Source organism: Podarcis gaigeae (genome assembly GCF_964106915.1).
Source record: "Podarcis gaigeae genome assembly, chromosome: Z".
Taxonomy (NCBI): Eukaryota; Metazoa; Chordata; class Lepidosauria; order Squamata; family Lacertidae; genus Podarcis; species Podarcis gaigeae.
The window spans coordinates 21,780,343-21,798,806 of record NC_139691.1 but is presented as its reverse complement, the minus strand read 5'-3'; the positions used below and the strand labels follow the sequence as shown (position 1 = coordinate 21,798,806).

General features: G+C 47.6%; 1 protein-coding gene across 5 annotated transcripts; it reads right to left on the bottom strand.

Annotated features, from left to right (window-relative positions):
- Positions 1-1,854: 1,854 nt before the first annotated feature.
- LOC310836765 (uncharacterized protein) lies at positions 1,855-17,533 on the bottom strand. Of its 5 annotated transcripts, XR_014560192.1 has the most exons (5): positions 16,009-16,803; positions 14,705-14,790; positions 13,708-13,813; positions 3,652-3,739; positions 1,855-2,060 (listed from the first exon to the last, which is right to left on the bottom strand). XR_014560192.1 is itself a non-coding variant. In XM_083722623.1 (4 exons), the coding sequence occupies exons 1-4, from the start codon at positions 16,366-16,368 to the stop codon at positions 12,642-12,644; spliced, it is 597 nt and encodes a 198-aa protein (XP_083578749.1). In that variant the 5' UTR covers positions 16,369-17,254; the 3' UTR covers positions 10,588-12,641. The 5 variants fall into 5 exon arrangements, 3 of the variants coding, with proteins under 3 accessions (XP_083578749.1, XP_083578748.1, XP_083578750.1); XR_014560191.1 differs by lacking the exon at positions 16,009-16,803 and adding an exon at positions 17,453-17,533 and having other exon boundaries at positions 13,708-14,790; XM_083722623.1 differs by lacking the exons at positions 1,855-2,060; positions 3,652-3,739 and adding an exon at positions 10,588-12,686 and having other exon boundaries at positions 16,009-17,254.
- Positions 17,534-18,464: the final 931 nt, after the last annotated feature.

Below are 18,464 nucleotides of genomic sequence, written 5' to 3'. Positions count from 1 at the left end.
TCCTCCTCTAAAAACTAGGTGCGTCTTATGGTCGGGTGCATCTTATAGAGCGAAAATATGGTATTTGGATCTCATACTGAGCTCTTTCTCCCACCTCAAGAAAAGATGCTAGATAACCAGGGCTTTTTTTTTCCCAGCCAGAACTCACCAGAACTCAGTTCTGGCCAGTGGCGTAGAGTGGGGGGTGCAGGGGGGGCCGGCCGCACTGGGCGCAACATCTGGGGGTTAGGGTTAGGTGGCGCAAATCCACAGGTTAGGCGGTCCAAATTATTTGCCTTGCCCCAGGTGCTGACAACCCACACTACGCCACTGGTTCTGGCACCTCTCAGGTGGGCACCATGCCATTATAAAAGAAAAAGGGAGGCATTTGTGGTGAGTTCCAGCATCTCTTTTTCTAGAAAAATAGAAAAAATAGCACTATGGATAACTATCACAATATCTTGTAACAGGATTGTAATTATGTTCACAATGTATCCTTACAAGTATTGGAAACATTAGTTTACATTATGGCATTTATTTAACATAAGGAAATTAAAACGTGGGAAACAATTCTGGTGACTTTTGGCCAAAAATGTTGATTTAGCAATAATCAATCTCTAAGCTACAACAGAACTGGCCATCTTAATACTGGAAGACACATCCAGGTAATAGACTGATCTAGCACAAGTCAGTTCTTATACCTAACTTCTAAGCGTTTCAAATTACATACAGTATTAACTATTCCTCACTGCTTACCCCAGTGACCATGTGTATTTTGGGTTAAAACCGGGTTGGTTTTCTTAGCTGTCTGGGGACTTGCTTGTGTGCTTTACCATGTCCTTGATACAGTAGGCAGTCTGAAGGGGAGGAGTTGCTGCTCAGAGCAGGTGAGGCTGAAGGGAGGAGTGAGTCACTGACCTTCGAGGGAGTGGATATATCAGCCACCACACAGCTGCTCTCAGTCTCCAGGAGCTCACAACCAGGAGAGTTTGGCAGGGCATTTAGCTGAAGTGCTCGAGAGCGGACCCCAGAGAACTGCACCACAGTATACATGGCAGCAAAAAACATGGAAGTTAACGGAGGTGCTGCCGTAACTTGCGGCACCTGTCTTATGTTTGTTATTCTGCCTGAGAAGGTACAGCAATACACATGCAGCAGGTGTAAGCTAGTTACCTTGCTGGAAGACAAGATACAACTGCTTGAAACCCAGATATCGCAAGTCATCGGGAAAGATAAAAAAGCGCTGCAGACTACTGTGGAAGAGCAGCAAAGTGAGGATACCCCTATGGAGGTAGACGAGCACCAAATGCAGAAGGCAAACCCTGGAGATGTGATGCTCAGTAGCGGAGCTGTCGGGAACCAGGCTGCTGCCCAGGTCATTTCCATGGACGTGGATCCTGTGCCACAGCAACAAAGTCAGCCATTGCAGAACTCGGTGGTTGGACAAGGTTCGGCGAACAGAAGGATTCATGCCACTTCCCGGAAGATGAACCATTGCTTTTTTGCAGCCATGACTCGCCAGAAGACGCTTCCAAGATAATAAGAGCACAAGGGAGGCGTTGGTGGTAAGTTCTGGCACTTCTTTTTCTAGAAAAATAACACTGGGAGAAAGAGACGTATGGTGGTTTTAGATGGCTGTGTGGTGAGGGGGGGGGCAGAGGGAGCTGTGTGTATATGCGACAGAATGTCCTGAAAGGTGTGCTATCTTCCAGGTGCAAGGATTCAAGAAGTGACAAAGAAGTTGTCAAGCCTTATCAAGCCCACCGACCACAACCCCTTCCTTCTGATCCATGTGTTTAGAAATTACAAACAGTGTACAGCGGTGATACTGCCAGACATCGATATAACCTACAATGTACAGCATGGGACTATGAGACTCTAGGTATGAAACTGAAGGGCTTGGGGGAAGGTGGAAGAGGAAAACATTGGAAGTACACAACTGGCTGCACAGGTGGTGTTGTCAGGAAAGGTTTGGCTTCTTGGACCATGTTCTCCACTTCCAGGGAAGAGATGGACTGCACCTCGCAGCGGCTGGGAAGAATGTGTTTGCAAACCTTAACAGAATAACTTTAAACTGAGTCCTGAAGAGGAGAGAGAAAATATTTCAGAGTGTGGGAGTGGGGGCAGGACACAAAATACTGGGGATAACTTCATTGATATATATATATATATATAAATTTAAAATGTCCAGTAGCATCTTAGAAACCAACTAAGTTTGTTCTTGGTATAAGCTTTCATGTGCACGCACACAAAGGCTTATACCAAGAACAAACTTAGTTGGTCTCTGAGGTGCTACTGGACAATTTTTATATATATTTTGACTGCGTCAGACCAACATGGCTACCTAACTGAATCTAACTTCATTGATGTACAAGGAACTGGGGTGGTGCTTTCAGAACTGGGGTGGTGCTTTCAGCAGGCAGGGGGAAAGGAAGCAAAATTCTAAGTGTTGCCTCTAAACTGTAACACTTCTGTTTCAAGCAGTGCCAACTGATGTCAGAGAAGGCACTGAAGGCACAACATTGCTACCTTTCATGGCGGCTGCAACAGGGAGGTAGGGCTGCCATCATGCCTGGCCACACCTGACATCAGTGTGCAGACGGTTGGGTTACCTGACTCTAACTTTGGGCATATAGGTGTATCTTGTTTATTTATTATTTTTTATTATTTATCGTATTTCTGTAACGGTTTTCATAATATGGAGAGCAGACCAACAGAGCTTACAGGTGATCCATAACAAGAAATGATCAGGCAGGGTTTATAAAAACTAGGCAAGCATCAGAAAATATTGGTCTAATAGATTTAAATAAAAATAAAGACCAGTTTGTGACCTTATCATTAGATGCTGAAAAAGCTTATGATAAAATCCATAAACATTATATGCAGGATACATTAAACAGATCCAGGTTCTCTTTGGAATTTATTAAATGGGTCAAGATGCTATATGGTGCACCTATGTTGAGAGTTAAAACAACAATTGTTAGATGAGAATGATGAATTCTCAGATATTAGAACAATTGACTAAACCCACTGAGATGGAAAAAGCCAGTGGTTGCTTTTTTTACTGGTTTCAATTAGTCAGTTTGATGTACAACTTCTGAGAAACAAATGGCATAATGAACTGATGCAGTGGGACACTGTTTTAACTTTGGTAGTTAGCACGTCATTAAATTATAAACAGTGTCTTATACAACAAAAAGTAATGTTTAGAATTTATTGGACTCTACGCTTTTACAGAAATGGACTTTCTATGACGGCACGCTGCTGGTGATGTGATAAGGAAAATGCTTCTTTGAAACGTTTGTTTAGGCAATGTCATACGCGTTAAAAATTTTGGAGGGAAGTATTAAGATGTATAAATGTTACTTTGGGAGAGAAATTAAAATTGGCAGATGACAGTGTTATTCTAAACCACATACCAACATAAATGGACTTTTACACACCTTTACTTATACTAAAAGACCGATATTGATACATTGGAAAGAAAATGCCATGACCTTCTCTGGACCTTCTCTGGATAGAAGATATGAGTACACTTGCAAAATACGAACCATTTACTTTTAGATGTCAATTGTGTGTTGATAAATATAATGATATTTCATTTATAATAAGCATAACAATTTCTTAATATATTTACACTTGTTAGAATAATTGTAATTGTTATAGACTTACATATTGTTCTGTGCCACAGTTTTAAGTACTTTTCGATTTGTTGTGCTTTGTGTTCCCATTCCCTCACCTTTGTTATATGACTTCTTTACTGAAATGTTATAATAAATAAATAAATGTTAAAGGTTAAGTAAAAAATATTTATTCCTGCATTGCGGGAGGTTAGACTACATGACCCTGGGGTCCCTTTCAACTCTACAATTCTATGATTCTATGAAGAAGACCTACAGAGGACCCTGCAAGAAACGACTCATTTGCACTACCTTGACCCCTGTTTGGGTTGCTCTCCCAGCCAGCAAGTGCTTGTGTGTGTTCTGCCTGCATCAGTCTTGTGTGTTGTCTGTGCTGGTATGCATGCCTGCTGGGAAGTTTTTCTGGCTGATGATAGGTGTTTTGTACTGTTTGGTTAGGGACACAGGTGGCGCTGTGGGTTAAAGCCTCAGCGCCTAGGACTTGCCGATCGAAAGGTCGGCGGTTCGAATCCCTGCGGCGGGGTGTGCTCCCGCTGCTCGGTCCCAGCGCCTGCCAACCTAGCAGTTCGAAAGCACCTCCGGGTGCAAGTAGATAAATAGGGACCGCTTACCAGCGGGAAGGTAAACGGCGTTTCCGTGTGCGGCTCTGGCTCGCCAGAGCAGCGATGTCACACTGGCCACGTGACCCGGAAGTGTCTCCGGACAGCGCTGGCCCCTGGCCTCTTGAGTGAGATGGGCGCACAACCCCAGAGTCTGTCAAGACTGGCCCGTACGGGCAGGGGTACCTTTACCTTTACCTTACTGTTTGGTTGCTGGCTGAGTCGATACAGCTGGGGGTGGGATCCAGGGCCTGCCGCATGTAGCAAGGTTGACCCCGAATGTGGTTGCTACTTTGGGTTGCCACAGGGCAGGAGTGCCCCCACTGTCAGTCAAAATACAGTGTAACACAAAACTCCACATATATTACCGTATTTTTCGCTCTATAAGAAGCACTTTTCCCCTCCTAAAAAGTAAGGGGAAATGTGTGTGCGTCTTATGGAGCGAATGCAGGGGGGGAGGCTCTGATCAGTGGTCCCTTTAAAGAGCCGTGTGGAGCGTGTGTGTGGCTCTTGGGGGCTTTTCCCTGAGGAAGGAGAAGGGCTCCTCTCCCCAGGGAAAAGCCCCCAAGAGCCACACACACGCTCCGCGTGCTCTTTAAAGGGAGTGCAGCTCTTGCGGGAGCCTTAGCCGCACACAGCCTCTCCTGGGCAGGGGGATGAAGGCTCCCCCTGCCTGGGAGAAGCTGCGCGCAGCTAAGCCAGAAGCCAGGACAGCAAGTGGGATTGCAGCTCCACGATCCCGCTTGCTGTCCTGGCTTATGGGATAGCCGCGCACAGCCTCTCCCGGGCAGCAGAATGAAAGCAGGAGACAGTGTACATACCTTTGTAAATCAAGAAAAAATTTAATAAAAAATACATTAAAAAAATAGTGATACCTTGGGTTAAGAACTTAATTTGTTCTGGAGGTCCGTTCTTAACCTGAGGTACCACTTTAGCTAATGGGGCCTCCCGCTGCTGCTGCGCCGTGGCCGTGCAATATCTGTTCTCATCCTGAGGTAAAGTTCTTAACCCAAGGTACTATTTCTGGGTTAGCGGAGTCTGTAACCTGAAGCGCCTGTAACCTGAAGCACCTGTAACCCGAGTTACCACTGTATAGGATTCGCAGGCCACTGTGGTAGGCAGGCCTGTGACCCTCACCCGGGGCGAAAGCCTGACTGAGGTGGAGTTTGGTTTAGTGTGGTTCCCCTTAAGTGAGAGGCAAGGGGAGGAGAGCTGAAGAGGATTTATCATCTTCTTTCTGACAACGTGGGATGCACATACTACTGGGCCTTCATTTTCTGCCTGTGGCCCTCAGCTGTATACAAGGATAAAAAGTGGTACACTAATGTGTCTGAGTGGGCAGGTAGCAAGAAGTGGTGAAATTGCTGCTCCAATCTCATTGATTGTGGGCAGAGGAAGGTACAGTTGGAGTGGAGGTCCTGACCACCACTAAAGTGTTTGGTCTCCATTTCTAGTTCCAGCCCTTTGACTCCTTTAAGCATATCCACTGAGCCCTCAGGTCTAGTGGTGCTGTTGCTGAATGCCAGGCCACCATTAGACCACGCTTATCCATGATCTGATCATGGATGAATGGACAGATCAAGTCTGCATTACCAAGACTTGGTTGAGTGTTCTGGGTCAGACTGAACTTACCCAGCTGTGCCCAACTGAGTACATGGTACAGCACCAGGCTAATCAAAGGTTGCTATTCTCCATACAAGTACAATCTCCTTGACCAGAAAATCACTTGGCCTCAGAATGGGCTTAGAGGGTCTGCAGCTGGAGTTGGATGAGAGAAACAGATTGGGGGTGCTGCTGATCTATTGACCACCCTGGTGTGCAGCTGCATCCCAGACTGGGCTGGCTGAGGTAGTCTCTGGGGCATTGTTGGAGGACCCAAACACAATTGTTTGGGGTGACTTCAATATCCACATGGAGGCTGCTGAAGAAGCAGCCCAAGACTTCATGGTCTCCATGCCAACTATGGGTCTCACTCAAATGGTCACTAGTTCAACACATCAGGCAGGGCACATGAACTTAAGGTGCTGCTGTGCAATGCCAGGTCAGATGGGCCTGTACTTTATGGTTACCAGATTTTTTTCAATGAATCCGGGGACACTTTCTTTTTTTTAAAGTAGCAACAGGGAGTCAGTAGTGGGGATGGTGAGGCAAAAGATCCTGGGCCCAAGCACACGAGCATATTGTATAAAAATGCAAAGCCCTTCTTTCACATCCTGTAAAACATAAATGCACAGAGTTTTTTAAAAACTGGGCAATGGCGCGCTGCCATCCTGTGACTCCCGAGCCTCCCCCTGCCCCCTTTGTTTTGACTGATCGGGGGAGGTTCAGGAGTCACAGGCGGGCGGCCGTTGCCCAGGAGGGTCGCACGGCGCATGGTTTCTCTGCCAGGCAAGGTGCAAAGCCCTTCTTTCGCACCTTGTGAAACAAAAACTAGGCAACGGCTGCCCGCCCGCAACTCCCGAGCCTCCCCCAATGAGTCAAAACAAAGGGGGAAGGAGGCAGGAGATCTGTACTGCCTGACGTCCCCGGTTCCCCTTTGGCAGTGGCGGCGGAGGCGGCAAGCAGCAGCCTGGAGCCAGCCGGTAGGGCAGTTGGCTCTGGCTGGCTTCAGGAGCTGCTCGCTGCCGTGGCGCCCGCCATTTTTCCTCGCCGGAAGTCCCCATATGATGTCATACTGTACTTGCCACTGCTTGCCCACCAGGCTTTTCTTGTACACAGCAACCCAGGTCATATGGGCGGGGAGGGCGGGTTGCAGTGATTTTTAAGAAGTCATTAGCTTATACCTGGCATCCTATTGGGAAGACCCAGTTTTCTGAATGCATGTTCTGGAAGGTGGGTAATAGGGGCAGTACACCTTTTGGTGTACTGACCTCCCCACTGCAGCAAGGATTCCCTGCCCGAGCTGCTTCAGGTCGTGGCGGATGTTCTCCTGGAGACACCTAGTTTGGTTGGTCCTAGAGGATTTTAACACCCATGCTGACACAACCTTAAGGTAAAGGTAAAGGGACCCCTGACCATTAGGTCCAGTCGCAGACGACTCTGGGGCTGCGGCGCTCATCTCGCTTTATTGGCCGAGGAAGCCGGTGTACAGCTTCTGGGACATGTGGCCAGCATGACTAAGCCGCTTCTGACGAACCAGAGCAGCGCATGGAAACGCCGCTTACCTTCCCGCCGGAGTGGTACCTATTTATCTACTTGCACTTTGAGGTGCTTTCAAACTGCTAGGTTGGCAGGAACAGGGACTGAGCAACGGGAGCTCACCCCATCGCGGGGATTCGAACCGCCAACCTTCTGATCGGCAAGTCCTAGGCTCTGTGGTTTAACCCACAGCGCCACCCACATCCAACACAACCTTACAAGGGGCCATTTGGGACTTCATGGAAAGCGTGGCCTCCATAGCGCTGTCCCTGTTTGGCCCAACTCATAGTTACGGACATGCCTTAGACCTGGTGTTAGACCTTTATGGATGTGGATGATCTGACACTAAGTAAAAACGAAACAAAAGAAGTGCTATGGTTGGATCACTTCCTGGTGCTACTGGACTTCTCCACAACCCTTCCTCTCTGCAAGGAGATGGGATCGATTCAGATGGTTCATTCCCGCCACTTAATGGATCCAAATGGTTTCCAGAAAATGGTAGGGGATGTTTATCCCATGTTAATGACCTTTCAGCCGATTCCCTGGTGGCCCGTTGGAATGCGGAGTTATCCAGGGCTACTGACTGACAATGGTGAAAGCTGTTTCTAAGTTCTGCTGGATCTCTCAGCGGCCTTTAGTATTATCGACCATAACATCCTTCTGGACTGTCTAGAGCAGTGTTCCCCAACCTTGGGCCTCCAGCTGTTTTTGGACTACAACTCCCATCATCCCTCGCTAGCAAGACCAGTGGTCAAGGATGATGGGAGTTGTAGTCCAAAAACAGCTGGAGGCCCAAGGTTGGGGAACACTGGTCTAGAGGAGCTGGAGGCACTGTTATACAGTGCTTCTGCTTCTTCCTCCTGGGCCGTGTCCAGAAAGTGGTGTTGGGGGATGAGTGTTTGGACCCCTGGGCTCTCACTTGTGGGGTGTCTCAGGGTTCCGTCCTCTCCCCCATGCTTTTTAATATCGATATGAAGCCGCTGGGAGAGATCATCAGGGGGGTTGGGCTGAGTGTTCATCCGTATGCGGATAATACCCAGCTCTACCTCGCTTTTAAATCAGAACCAGTGAAGGCAGTGAAGGTCCTGTGTGAGTTTCTGGAGGCAGTTGGAGGATGGACAGTGGCTAACAGATTGAGGTTGAATCCTGACAAGACAGAAGTTCTGTTTTGGGGGGGCAGGGCGGGCAGGTCCTGAATGGGGTGACTGTTCCCCTGAAGGACCAGGTGCGCAGCCCGGGGGTTATTTTGGACTCACAGCTGTCCATGGAGGCGCAGGTCAATTCTGTGTCCAGGGCTGTATTATTATTATTATTATTATTATTATTATTATTATTATTATTAATTATATTTGCCCCAAATGCAATGCACTCTGGTCATCGTTTGACCGTTATTTGGCAAGGACAATTCCTGGCAGGGTGGTGGGCCTATTCAGATGTGGCTGCTTCTTCCCCCCTGCTCTGTGCGCCCACCACCATGCCCCCCTTGCTGCCCTTCGCTTTCCCTCCCCTTCCTGCATGCTATTTTCCTTCAGCAGTTTGTTCTCCTTGCTTTTCTGCATTCATGCTTTCCCTCTCCACCCCAACCCGCCCCCCACATTTTCCTTCACCATTTCATTCCAACTTGCTTCAGCACAACATTTCTCCTCCCCATTTCATAGCATCTTTACTTTCCCTTTCTTTCAAATAAGCAACTCGCAAAGTCCTGCTGAAGTGAAATTCAACGTGTGTGCAGCTGCCTCCTGGTAGGCAGGCTCCCTCTCAGTTTCGCAAGAGAGGAGCCTCAGTCTCTCCATCCAACTGAGTAAGCAAGGGTGCAAAGGTGAGAGGTCATTCAGCAGAACTGAAAAAGAAAGCAGGGGGGGGAGGAGGGAGTTGGGGCAAAGTGAGACCACAAACCACAGCACCTTTTTTCCAGCCAAAGACACATTTCAGTGTGTCAAACACACTCAAAAAGGGTGCAAGGCAAGCCTCGGGTTACATACGCTTCAGGTTACAGACTCCGCTAACCCAGGAATAGTACCTCAGGTTAAGAACTTTGCTTCAGGATGGGAACAAAAATTGTGCTCCAGCGGCAGCGGGAGTTCCCATTAGCTAAAGTGGTGCTTCAGGTTAAGAACAGTTTCAGGTTAAGAACGAACCCCCGGAATGATTAAGTACTTAACCTGAGGTACCACTGTATTTAGTCCCTGAGCCTCACATTTCCTATCCACGCTCTAACTCAGCAACCTTAACAAACTACCATTCCCAGGGGATGCTATTTCCTACTATCATTCCAGGCAGCAAAGTGTCTTCTGCTTTTGTTGCTAAACTCTGACACTCCTGTTACCAGGCAGTGCAAAATGGTGTTTGTGAAGATACAGCAGAGAGCATAGCACCGCTGCCTTTCCTGGGTGGTGGATGCAACAGGGAGATAGGGTTACCATCCTGCAAGGCCACACTCGACGTCATAGTACAGAACGTGAAGTTACCTGGCACTTACCCTTTTCTGATTGGCTTATGTTTTTCAAGGTCAGCTTGACCCTATGCTTTCGCTCTTAACTGTTCTATTTTAAAGCACTGAATAATCCTTCAGAAAGACTACCAGCCTCATTTTGCAGACAACAGCATGGTGCAGATTGCCTCACCAGATAAGGCTGTATGCATAAGCAACCAATGAAGCTGAGCTATAGTGAGCCAGACTGTTGGTCCTTCTAGCTCAGTATTGTCTACACTGACCGGCAGCAGCTCTCCAGGGTTTCAGCCAGTGCTCACCCGGTGATGCCTGGAGATCCAGTGATTAAGCCTGGGACCGTCTACATGCAAAGCGAATTCTCTTTTACTGAGCTATGGCTCCTTGCAATTAGTTCAGGTGTGGCGGAGGATGAAAAACAGAATATGAAAGATAATAAATAAATAAATAAATAAATAAATAAATCTTACACGCGCTTTCAAAAAGCATCAATCTTTTTTTAAAAAAATGTATGTTATTGATTTTCAATAGACATATAAAAACTACAATTGAATCCCAAGCATAACCAAACAAAAATGGTGTTTAAGCTGTCTTCTGTACCAAGTAAATACAAATGTATTTGTATTAGGGTAAATACAAATAGCATAACTCACATGTGCAAATAACCCCCCTTCCCCAGGGATACATGTGTCAATGGAAGTTTAACCAAGGAAGCTGACTTGTTGACATAAATAATAAACATAAACCATGTTGTTTCAAACTGTTATAAAATGTGCCACAAAAAACCAGTTCTTCACCCTTCAGAATTTCGGAAATATTCCCTGCGAAGATTACACTTTATTTTAGCAAACAGAACAATCCCAAAAGCCATCTTGGCTCTCCTAATGACTCTAAATATTTCTTCTGCAGAAGGAAATGTCTTGGGGAAAACTTTCCCAGTAGTTCTTTTCACTTACAAATCCTGTCTTAAGAACATATTTTGTGTATGAATAGGGTAGGCCTGTGACCTGGATTCAGGAAATAAGATATTTACCAGCTCAAAAGAATGGCTCAGGCTCGCCTGGTAAATGCAATCAGTGACCATGATTAGATATCTTGCCAGACAAGAGGCAAGCTACACACTCTCAAATTTCTGTTCTCTTTATGTGACAGGTGTATGTTTTTTGGGTGGTCTTTGGCTAAGGGGCTGGGCAATTTCTAAAGTCTTTAAACGTTCTTGCACATCCTTGTTCTGGGTCCTCACTGCCTTGCAAGGGAGGGTGGGCTCTCCTGCAACAACAACAAAAAAAGAAGAGATCTGCCTTGTTTTCCCTGGATCCTGCCTTCATCTATTCTTCTCTGACCGATAATGGACAGGGGACACTGTGCCCCTTGATGGGGAGCTGAACTATAAAAGCCAACCCCACATTTTTCTGTAACAAAAATGTCCTTTATAACTTGACCCTTAAAGCATTCTACTGTATTGAGATAGTGACTCTAAGTGTGCTTTTTCTCAAATTCTAGCAAACCAGTTTTGGATAGTAAGACCTGAACGTATCTTCCACTCGGCTGCTCTGTCTAATGAAGTGGAATTGAGAGAATGAAGCACGTTAAGTATATCCTTGCCACAGCCAACAGGAATTGCTATCACTTTCTAATGAAAGAAGAGATAGTGCTGTGTCGGGCAAAACCTGTTGATGTACAATATTAGACATTTCTTTAGAAATAATTTCTCAAAAAGTCTGGATCAGGGCCTACGCCCATCAAATATGCAGGAAATATGCAACAGTGTTTGTGGCACTAAGTAAGATGGTTAGGACAGAAGAGAAGGAGATAAACTTAGTGGCATGGAGGAAAACCTTGTTCAAATGAAAGTTATTTGTTTTATAATTTTCCTGCTTGATCCTTAATGATAAATAACACTAGCTGAAACATAGTGCATCTCATACAGTTCATGCACATCTTGATCTAAACAGTAAACAAATCCCTAACTGTTGCCCAAAGCATAAAGAACGTGAGCATGACCAATTTGCCACAGAACTCACACCAAATGCAAAGCAAGAGAGAGAGGATTGTCTTGAGGCGAAGCAGAGTGCTGCGTAAAGTGAAATTGCTTGTTGGAACTTGGAGAGCTAACTAACCGTTGGAAATCTAGGGTTTTTGTACCTATAGTCAATGCATCTTAAAGGAGAACAGATGAGCAATTCTTATAATACCAATATTTATTTATTTTTGGTAGTCTATTAAAATCCCAACAGTTTCCTCTGCTTATTTAGTAGTTGAAATAATATTGTTATAAGTTTTTTTGGGGGGAAGACCCCCCCAACCGAATAAATTAATCAATGTAAGGATGTAGCTAATTATTTGGAGTGTTGAATGTAAGATTCCAGGCCAGTGGAAAAATACAGGCTAAGTTTTCTTTCCAAACCAGGGCCTCACCTAGGATAGAGGCATTAGCATGACAAAAGGTGTTGATGACCCCATCACAGAGGAATCCTTGGGCCAGGGCAGGCAGGGGTTGCCAAGGTGACAGGGAGGGGGAAGGCTTTGCTCACAGGAAAAATGTGCCTCTAAAAAAACTAGACTTGGGATAGCAGGCAGATGGGAGGGGTTTGGGCAGGGATTTGATGGGAACAAGAAAAGAGAAGAGGCCAGAACCATCTTTGCTGCTGACTGTTGAGGCGGCAACCAAGAGACTGGGTTATATTGAATGAGATCAACTTTACTAATACCATGATCTACTACAATGATAAATCCTGTATAAACTACAGTTTGACACCCCTGTTTACAAATCTAACAACACATCCAAAGTGACGGGAATGTTTAGCACATTTTTATGCTGCATTGGTTTAAAATTCACTTTGCACAAATAATCACCGATCTCTGAAGTGGAAGGATTATCTGAGGAATAGAGATGAGAATAAAAAGCTAACAAAGGCACTGTGAATTTTCTGAGAGGCATAACACATTTCACCATTTCTGACTTTGATTGTGGGCACATGTGCTAAACCCTGTCTGTGGTGCTTACCCCTTTACTCCAAATGATGAGACAAGAGACCAGAGTATGGGTTCAAATTGGCCACAACTTTATTGAGCTTCAGAAGTGGGAAACTTGGCACAGGCCTTGGCAGGTAACCCTCTCAGCCCGCCTGGCTGAGGATATGCAGGCAGATGAGGTCCAGTGAGAGGGGACTGCAAAGCGCAAACTTACACAGCATGCCTTTCCACCGATCTCATCCCAGGAGTTTGACCTACATGCCGTCGCTCTAGGGCCAGGGACTCCCGAGTTTTGCCCTTTAACGGGCCCTGCAAGCGCCGCCGCATGGGGAGGGAGCATGAATGCATCCCCCAACTTGATGTTAGACTAAAGGCTACCTTGCCAAGGCCTAAAAATTGCCACCCGAGGGCCTAAGTGGCCTCACCGCCAAGTCCCACAACTGAAGACCAATCAAACCCTGCAGTCTATCCAGTCCCCAAGGACTTGTCGCAAGTCGTGGAGCCAGAGGTCATTACCCAGTGGGGTCACGTGCACTCCATCCTCCTGGAATAGGTCAACTCTATCTGCTGTGATGGTTGGATGTGGGATAGAGAACCCACCAATTTGCCGCATGGTATTGCGCATGGCCCTGTTAATTTTTCCCACAGCATAATTGATGCGAGAGGGATTGGAAACCCCCCTCCAGTGCAGACGGGGTAGGAGATTGGACCAGTCAATAGTCATTGTCGGGTACAAGGCATGCAGGCTTTTTATATCTGCCCTTGCAGCAAGAGCCAGGGCAATGCCTTTTTGTTCCACTAGATCGTTCTCTCCCGCATGAATAATCACGACGCTCAGAGGGCCATGCACCACCACAGCACTACGCAGCATGGGTATCAAGCTCCGCCAACGCATGCCCCACTGGGCAATCCAATAAATGCGTACCTTGGGGAGGATGTTAAGGTTATGCCACCACTGTGTGAACATGCATAATCCGCTACCCAATGGACAATGCTGTGGCCTATAACCCAGATCTTCATGGAGGGTGAACCTGTAAGAAAATTAAATTGCAAGCAGTAAGGAGGAGGAGCCGGGATAAATGTAGTTTTTGTAGGCTGCAGAGCGCCAGCACCCCAGTGTCTTGATGTGGGCAGGGTCCCAACCCTGTATCGCTGCTGAAGTGGCAGCCCTGATATGGAAGGAGTGCCCGAAATATTCCTGGGGACTAATGCCACAAGCCAATAAGGCTTTGCATAAGACTGCTGTGAATTGTGACCACATCAACGGGCGCGTGTTTGAATGAATGAAGAAAGGGCCCTTGCACTGAGGCCGGACTCTGAAGAAGCAGCGTGTGTCATGATATGGGCAGGGGCCCAGCTGTTCTGTCGGGGACAGCGCCAGCATGACCCCTTTCTGCAATTGGTCAGTTTTTGAGGACCGAATCTTGACATTCAATGGGCGGACTTAATGTCAGTGTCTGCCAGCCCTGATTGAGGAGACCCAGCCAAACACTCCCCAATGCGCATGGCACCAAAAAAGGCTAGGGAGAATGCAGCCCGAAAGAGACGTGTTTCGAAATTTGACCAGCAGATCTCTCGTAGTTTTTTCCAAATTAGATTGAGTGTGTTGATAGTGATAGGCTTCCTGCCATCCTGACATGGGGAAATGACACGACTCCACCCAGCCAGCAGCTTCTTGACGTGGAAGCTGTCACAGGGGTCTGGCCAACGAAGGAATTTACAGAAGAATGAGATAGCTCCCCTGTAAAGCATTAAAGTTTTATGGCAAGGCCCTTGCGCTTTAGGAGCACCATGAATTGAAGCACCTCCTCCTCGGAAGCGCGGTGTGTTTTGGTGCCATGAAAACGCCCGAAGGTGTTCCAGGCCCTGGAATAAGAACGTCTAGTGGAGGGCGCTATTGCTGACAATACTCCCTGGTTTACTTCTCGCTTTCAATCTCCCACAGATTGTCTGGGAAGGCGTCCGAGGTCTGGGCTGCCTCTGGTGCCAGCTCGCAGAAACGCTCCATCTGGAAACGAGATAGCGCATCAGCAATGTTATTGTTAAGACCGGGTATGAAATGGGCAGTGAAGGAAATATTGTGCTGCAGGCACTCCAGCACAAACAGGCGCAGCACCCTTATGACCCTCACGGACTTTGCTGACTGCCTAGATATAACTCTTACCACCGCTTGACTGCCGGACCAGAAACAGATCCTGGAATTCAAGAAGAGGGTTCCCCAGATGCGAATGGTGACTAGAATAGGAAAAAAATCCAGAAAGGTTAGATCCCAAGTGATGCCTGCTGCATGCCAAGAAGATGGCCATGGCTGGGCACATCAATGGCCCCTGAAGAACACACCAAAACCAAAGTGGCCAGAAGCATCAGAATGGACCTGGAACTCCACCCCTGGGTTAAGGCTCTTCTGCCAAAATGAAACCCCATCTAATCCTGCAGGAATGCAAGCCAAACCCTCAGATCATCCTTTATCTGCTTTGTCACCCTGATGTGAGGGTGAGGGGCTACCCCTCTGGCCGTGAGCCGTGCCAGACGGGCACAAAAGGCACGGCCTGGCGCAACAACCCTACATTCAAAATTAAGATGACCCAATAGGGATTGCACCTGGGAAAGGGTGGTCTTTTTAACCCCGAGTGTTGCCTCCAGCAACGCTTTCAAGGATTCCAGCTTGGTCTGCGGGAGGCGCGATGACTGCCGAATTGTGTCCAGTTCAATACCCAAGTAGGAAAGGATAGTAGAAGGGCCCTCAGTCTTTTCAGCAGCCAGAGGTATGCCAAAGTCAGCTGCAAGGCGCATGAATGTAGCTAAGGATAGGGCACAAGCAGGGGAGTCTGGGGCCGCCATAATCAGAAAGTAATCCAGGTAATGGGCCATAAAAGGGGAACCAAAAATCTTCAGGATGAACTGGGAGCAGCCGAAAGGCTGACTCGATGTCGCATTTTGCCAATAAGGCCCCAGGGCCCAATTCTCTGATCATTTTGATGGCTATGTCCAAGGACACATATTTAACTGAACAATGCTCCCGCGTTATGGCATCATTTACAGACCCACCCCTAGGATAAGACAGGTTGTGCATCATGCAGAACTCACCAGGAAGTTTTTTGGGCACTATGCCAAAAGGGGAAACTATAAGCTTTTTGAACGGTGGGGCCGGGAAAGGGCTGGCCACCCTGCCTAAACGCCACTCTTTTTCAATTTTGTTAAATGCAACAAGGGGCATTTCCCTTACCGACTTTTGATTGGGAGGGGTTTTGGATACCGGTGAACTGGAGACAGGGATGTGGAAGCCATATCGGAACCCTGCCTCCAAGTAGTTGGCTGCGGTCCTGTTGGAATAAGCTTGTAACAATGGTAACATCGCGGAGAGGTGGACAGGGGTTGGGGCTAGGGCTAGGGCGGAAAAAACCTCATTTTCGGGAGGTAGCCTTGGCTTGCTAGGCTCCGGAGGTAGAGGCTCCAGAGTCTCCCTTGGCATCTTGGCTCTACTCCCTGATCCTGTTTTTCGAAAACTGCAAAAAGGGGGCTTAGCCCGAAAACAGTCCGTGAGTGAGGACCACCGCAGCGCTCGCAAGCATGGTCCAAACGGCATTGGTCCCTGCTGCACAACCCATTATTAAACTCCCAACAAGTTGACATAGCCACCCTTTGCATTTTGGAGGGGGGTTTGCCTGACTTCTCCCCAAAAGCCCTTTTTTGGAAGTTTGGGGGCACTACTTCGGACCAAAGATCATTGTCCTTGATGTCCCAACGCGCCTTGGGTTCTTCAGCCGCCCTCTCGCAGAACAGCTCACCATATGCTAAAGCTGCAGAGTCCCCTGCCATTTTTCTGCGATGCCCTGATAGTTAGTGCCAAGCCCTATTGAGGTAAGCAGCGGCCACCAGGGGAGAAGGTAAGCAGCCAGGCCATCAGGGTAAGCAGCGGCAGGGGAGCTATGCCAAGCACCCACCCCTGCAAAACAAGCAGGCCGGCCATGCGGCCTGGCTGGGGCCCACGCCACTCACTCAAGTCAGCAACACCGGTGGCTGGCGGCAATGCCACCCCCCCCCCCCGCTGATGTAAAACCCAGCAGGCCGCACCTGCGGCCTAGTCAGGCCCGTGCAGCCCACTCAGGCCTGCAGCGCCCCGGGCCAGCGGCGGCAGGAAGCAGTGCCCTCCTGCCGCCGCTGAAAGGCGAGCAGGGCAAGCAAGCATGCTGCGCCTTCAGCCTAGCTGCACAGAGGCGAGGAGGCCGCCCTCACAGCCTGAGGCTTGAGCCAAGGAGTCAGCCTCTTTTCTTTTGGCCTTAGGCCCACCCCTGGCCGGCCGTCCATTGTCCTCCCTAGCCGAGGGTGGGTCAAAGGCCGGCTCAAGCAGGTGGGTGGCACCCGCCCAGGGAGCCCCACTCAGTGCCGCAAACCCCACCTACCTGTGAGGAAGTGAGGGCGGATATTTCTGTAACAAAGTTATGTGGTTTTCTTTTATTTAGTCCTTGAGCCAGTATCTACATACTCATAATAGTGCCTCTTCAAATGAGTCAATGCTACATATATCTAATTAGTTTCTTCAGTAATAATAATAACAATAATAATAATACATTATTTACACCCTGCCCATCTGGCTGGATTTCCCCAGCTACTTTGGGTGGTTCCCAACAGAATATTAAAAACATGATAAAGCATCAAATATCAGAAACCTTCTGATGTCTTCTAAAAGTCAGATAGCAGTTTATTTCCTGGACATCTGATGGGAGGGTGTTCCACAGGCCGCCACTATCAAGGCCCTCTGCCTGGCTCCTTGCAACCTCACTTCGTGCAGTGAGGGAACCACCAGAAGGCCCTTGGCGCTGGACCTCAATGTCCGGGTTGAACAGTGGGGGTAGAGACACTCCTTCAGGTATACAGAACCGACGCTGTTTAGGGCTTTAAAGGTCAGCACCAACACTTTGAATTGTGCTCGGAAACGTACTGGGAGCCAATGTAGGTCTTTCAAGACCGATGTTATATGGTCTTGGTGGCCTCTCCCAGTCACCAGTTTAGCTATCGCATTTGGATTAATTGTAGTTTCCGGGTCACCTTCAAAGGTAGCCCCATGTAGAGCGCATTGCAGTAGTCCAAGCGGGAGATAATTAGAGCATGCACCACTCTGGCTGAGACAGTCCGCGGGCTGGTAGGGTCTCAGCCTGCGTACCAAATGGAGCTGGTAGACAGCTGCCCTGGACATAGAATTAACCTGCACTTCTCCCCTTCAGAACAGAATACAAATATACTATCAACCAATAAGACTGTAGAAACTAAAATTAAACTAATCCCCAGCTCCAGCTAAACATTTATCCCAGCCACAAGAGAGCAAAAACAAACTAAAAAAACCCAGCATTTAAAACGCCACAGATTTATTATAAATCATCTCCCAGAATGTCTTAATCCTTGGGCATGTCCACCAAAGGTGAAAGAATGTACCTTCAGATGATTTATAATGAAATGAAAAAGGTATTTAAATATACCTTCCTGAAGAAACCAGAGGCCTTTCTCCTGGGCATGGTTGACCAATTGGTGCCAAAGAAGGATAGAACTTTCTTTATGTATGCAACAACAACAGCAAGAATACTCATCGCAAAGTATTGGAAGACACAAGATTTACCCACCCAGGAAGAATGGCAGATGAAGTTGATGGACTACATGGAACTGGCGGAAATGACTGGCAGAATC